Source organism: Mastomys coucha, unplaced genomic scaffold (assembly GCF_008632895.1).
Source record: "Mastomys coucha isolate ucsf_1 unplaced genomic scaffold, UCSF_Mcou_1 pScaffold16, whole genome shotgun sequence".
NCBI classification, from domain to species: domain Eukaryota; kingdom Metazoa; phylum Chordata; class Mammalia; order Rodentia; family Muridae; genus Mastomys; species Mastomys coucha.
In genome coordinates, this window is record NW_022196898.1 from 42,694,203 (window position 1) to 42,699,069 (window position 4,867).

Here is a 4,867-nt window from a genome sequence, read left to right on the forward strand (position 1 = left end):
CCCAGTGGTGTTCCCCCCCCCCAACCCCTGGTCTGACCCTGGCAGTTAGGCAGTCAGACTCCTCACTTTATTATCATTTCTGGTCCCTCTGCAGAAGAGGATGAAAGAGCCCCTCGAGAACGGTCAACTTGTAAGTCCAAGAATGGCGTAGAAAACCTGGAAGGGGGAGGCCCTAAGAAACCAGAGAGACCAGCCCAGGTAAAGCAGCTGATGCCTCTGGCTTTGTTCGAGGGCTTGGGGTCTCAGTGGACCCTTCTATGTCCTCACTTCTCCTTTTCTTCCTGTGCTCAGTCTTCTTTTTTATTTTATTAGTTATTTTTAGATTTATATTCCATGGATGAAAGTTTTGCCTGTATGCATGTATGTGTACCATGTGTGCCTTGTGTTCAGGGGAGAAGAAGACTTTAGATCCCCTGGAACTAGAGTGACTAGTGACTGTGAGCGACTGCCATGTGGGTGCTGGGATCTTCTGCAGGAACAACAAATTCTCCTAACCCCTGAGCCATTTCTCCAGCCTCTGAATTTACAGTCTTTATGGCTTACTATGGCTCTGTTTGCATTTTAGCCTCCTAAAGAGCTAGAAGCCCGAGCTGGGACTGACCTTCCAGGGCGTGCAGAACGGAAGAAGAGTGTAATTGACAGCTCAGTTCCAGCGGCCAGTAAGCCACAAGTTAATGCCCTTGTGGCCCGACTGCCTGTGCTCCTTCCAAGAGCACCACGATCACTTATCACACCCATTTCAGGCACTCTGAAAGTAGCTACGCTGCCTCTGCCCACTAGGGTTGGAGGACCCCAGACAGCTGTGCCCATTATTAACATGATCTTACCACCTGTTCCTACTTTGTCAGGTGCTGGGCCTGGGCCTGGCCTTGGGCCTAGGTTTGGGCCAGGGCCTGGGCTTGGGGCTGGGCCTAGGGCTGGGCCTGGACCAGGGCCTGGGCTTGGGGCTGGGCCTGGGCCTGGGCTTGGGGCTGGGCTAGGGCTTGGGCCTGGGCGAGTTCCACCTAGAGCACCCATTCTGCCTCGAGGTACAGAGAACAGGGAGGTAGGTTTAAGTGGTGACCGAAGACCTCATGACAAGGGTGTCAAAAGGACAGCTGAAGTGCCTCTGAGTGAGGCCAGTGGGCAGGACCCACCAGTTAAAGAAATGAAGCACGAAACACAGGATACAGTAAGTGAAGCGAAAAGGAAGCGGGGACGCCCTCGAAAGAAGCCAGGAGGGAGTGGGGAAAGAAACGCTACTCCAGAGAAGTCTGCAGCTGCTGTGAACTCTCCCCGATCCCCAAGGTCACTCTGGGAGACATGGGGCTCAAAAAGAGAAAACAACTTAGTTGGGAGATCAGAAGGACCAGGGCCAGTGGGTGAAGCTGAACGGGCAACAGTGCTTGTTCAAAGTCAGCAGGATGGCGCTGTTTCCAGAGGAGAAAGGGGCTTGTGTGCCCAGGATGCCAGAGAAGCAGAAGATAAAATTCCTCCTGTCACCTCAAAAGTGAGTGTTATCAAGGGCAGAATTCAAAAGGAGGCTCTTCAGTTGGTAAAGGGAGAGCCTGATGCAACACAGGGCAACAAAGGGTTAAAGGGCCGTGTACTTCAAAGTTCCCTAACCCATGAGCATAAAGACCCCAAAGCAACACCCCCATGATAGACAGACAGGTTCATGTGAGCTCTGCCTGCTTGCCTGGCAGAGGCTCTTCACTGCGCCCGCCCACCTCTCACATCCAGCTAGTCTTTCCCCCAGGGAACCCATTGGCCTGGCTTGCATTGTGCCTCGTGGCTGCTTCAGGCCTTTTTAGCTCAGTACTGTGGCTTTAATACAAACAGTAAATCTGTAATAACTTCCCACCTATATCCCTGAGAGATAGGGTAAGTATGAATGTAGGTTAGGGATAGTCTGGCTTCTAATCATAGGGAACTTAACTTAAACTCATTAAAGATAAAAGCAATTTATCAGCTGATGAAGTTGCAGAATCAAGAGGCAGTCCTGGCTCCAGGTGAGACGTGATCTGATTGTACACTGTGTTCTTCTGCTTCACATAATGTAAGATTATCCTTAGTTTGAACCACTTCACAGGTGCCAACACTCCCAGGCTTCTGTTTGACCATTATCTCTAAGCAGAAAAAAAGGGTGTCATTGTGCCAGGAATCCTAGCAAAAGCCCAAAGATTTGCCATGATTAACCAGCCTAGATCAGGTCCACCCTTGGCCAGCTAGTGTGGCCAGGAAGATGTTTATGCAAATGTGTCTACACGTCACGGGCCACCTTTGGGCAAGGGTACAGTCAGCCTCCCACAGTGTGGAGACGTGGGTGGAGGATGGAAGAGTTGCTGGGAGCAGCTAATGACCACTCAGTGTGTCCCCTCGAGCTTGCGTCTCCCTCGGTGCAGCTGGAACTTTTATCTCATTGTAGCCTGGGAAGGACAGCTTTCCCACCTGTCTCCCAAAACAAACTCCTTTTAGGGTCTGAATCTTATTTTCTCCGCAGCCGTGTTTCCTACCTCCCAATCTAGTGCCACCTTCTCAGAGGACGTGAACGCCCGCCCCTAGTCATTTCATTCCATTCATTCTGCATCCATCAGATGTCGTGCTCTTGTGGTACTTGTGTCAGGACCTAGCCAGGACTGTGGGGTTAGGCTGGATTAACTGATGCTGCAAGTCAGGGAGCACCAGCAGGAAGGATGCACACACACCAGATGTATCCTCGGGAACAGCAGGAAACCAGCCCATGTTAATCAAGGATCTACTCTGTCCTCCCCACAGGATAGCTTCTTGTCAGGGAATCTTGGTTTTATTCCCAAGAAATAGGTTTTCTTTCAGGGAGATATCACCCATTTGTTCATTTATTTCCATGAGAGAAGATTTTTTAAAAAAATTATAATATTTGATATCTATAAAGAAATATGTACTATAAATTATGAAATGCAATGAATTCCTATGACCTACCATTCAATTTATACATTAAAAATATTAGGTTTTTGCCCCTTTGCCCAGCCTCTTCCTAGAGGTAACCATTGTCTTTAATTTTATGCTCATTAATCACTTGTTTATATATATTGACCATGTGTGTATATATTCTTTAAGAATGTATTATTTTGTATTGCTTGTATTTTTAGCTTTACAAAAATGTTGTGCTATGTTCCTTGAGGTTTGCTGTTTTGCACTTAACCATTATTTCTGAGCCCCTCTGTTGTGACTGCTGTGACTTGTCATTCTCATCTGTATAATACTTCACTAAGCAGCTTACTTAGCCACTCACCTATTGAATAACATTTGGGCTGTTTGCAGGTTTTTGTTATTATACACAATGCTGCTATGAACATTCTTGTATATGAGTGCCTTTGTTTTTAGTAAGATTTCTAAAGAGGTTTCTAAGATGGTCCTAGATGGTCCTTTTGGTCCGTGTACCCTCTGAGTTGGGGACTGTTGCCTCTTGTCTTACTTTATGGAAGAGTTTACATCATATAGAAATGAACTGTTCTTGAATGTTTGATAAAAACTCACCTTTAAAGCCACCTGAGCCTTAATGTTTCTTTGTGGACATATATATTTTTTTTGTTTTGTCTTTTTTTCAAGACAGGGTCTATTAGGTAGCTCTGCTGTCCTGGAACTCACTATGTAGACTAGGCTGCCTCTGCCTCCCAAGTGCTGGGATTAAGGTATGCACCACTGTGTGTTCTTTGTAGGCCTAATTTTAACTGTATATACTATTATGGCTCCTGAGTCATTTTCCAGTTTAGTGTGCACTTCATGTCCTTTTTCTTTCCTTTCTTTAAAGATACAATCTCACTGGAACTCACTGTGTAGATCAGGCTGGCCTCTGCCTCCAGAGTGCTGGGATGAAGGCGTGTGCCATCACCACTTGGCTCAACATTCTTTCAAACATGAAGCTCGTGTTCTCTTTTTCTTTTCTTTTTCTTTTTTTTCTAAGATTTATTTATTATTATATGTAAGTACACTGTGGCTGTTTTTGACACACCAGAAGGGGGCGTCAGATCTCACTGCAGATGGTTGTGAGCCACCATGTGGTTGCTGGGATTTGAACTCAGGACCTTTGGAAGAGCAGTCAGTGCTCTTAACCACTGAGCCATTTCTCCAGCCCCTCTCTTTTTCTTTTCATTTCTACTACTTACTGTGTCATCCTTCCCTCCTGAATCAACTGTACCAAAAAGTTTAGTTATGAATCTGCAGATACTACTACTGTGAGCCTTGTCGAGCCTCTCATTTATTGTCCATATCATGAAGCATCCATATTGTTTCCTACTTTTGTAAGGTTTGACTTTATATTCCATCTAGTTAATATCTTTTTTTTTTTTTAAAAAACAAGTTTTGCTTTTTGTATCCCAGGCTGCCTCAACATCACTGGGTAGCTGAAGATCTCTTTAAACTTTGGATCTGTCTGCCTCTACTTTCCAAGTGCTAGGATGACATGCCCACCATGCCTCACTTCTGCAGTGCTGGGACTGGATCCCAAGGATTCCTGCATGCTAGGCAAACTACCAACTAAGCTACGCACACTGTCCCTGTCCCTTTATGTAGGTGTGTATTTTATTTTGTTTTATTTTATGTGCACTGGTGTAAGTGTGCATTGCTGTCAGATGCCCTGGAACTAGAGTTCCAGACAGTTGTGAACTGCCACATTGGTACTGGGAATTCAACACCTGGGTCCTCGGGAAGGGCAGCCAGTTGTCTTAACCCCCAAGCTATCCCTTCAGCCCACCCTGTCCCTTTTATAACTTAGACAGCTGGTTACATCTGCAAGATGTCTTTTTGTTTGGATTTGACTTGGTTTCTTTGTTGTTGTTTTTGTTTTATTTTTATTTATTTTTAAAGAGGACTCAAGGCAGTCTTCCATCATCAGCTTCCTGAGTGC

The 4,867-nt window shown here is 45.8% G+C and overlaps 1 protein-coding gene across 6 annotated transcripts in view; it reads left to right on the plus strand.

The window, feature by feature from the left end:
- The window catches only part of Rfx5 (regulatory factor X5), a 9,380-nt gene extending 5,871 nt beyond the window's left edge, over positions 1-3,509 (plus strand). For all 6 annotated transcript variants that reach the window (XM_031374737.1, XM_031374740.1, XM_031374738.1 and 3 more), the window contains 2 exons: positions 95-198; positions 566-3,509. In XM_031374737.1, the coding sequence (XP_031230597.1) occupies positions 95-198; positions 566-1,642 (1,181 nt within the window). In that variant the 3' untranslated portion in view covers positions 1,643-3,509. The remainder of the gene's footprint in view (positions 1-94; positions 199-565) is intronic.
- Positions 3,510-4,867: the final 1,358 nt, after the last annotated feature.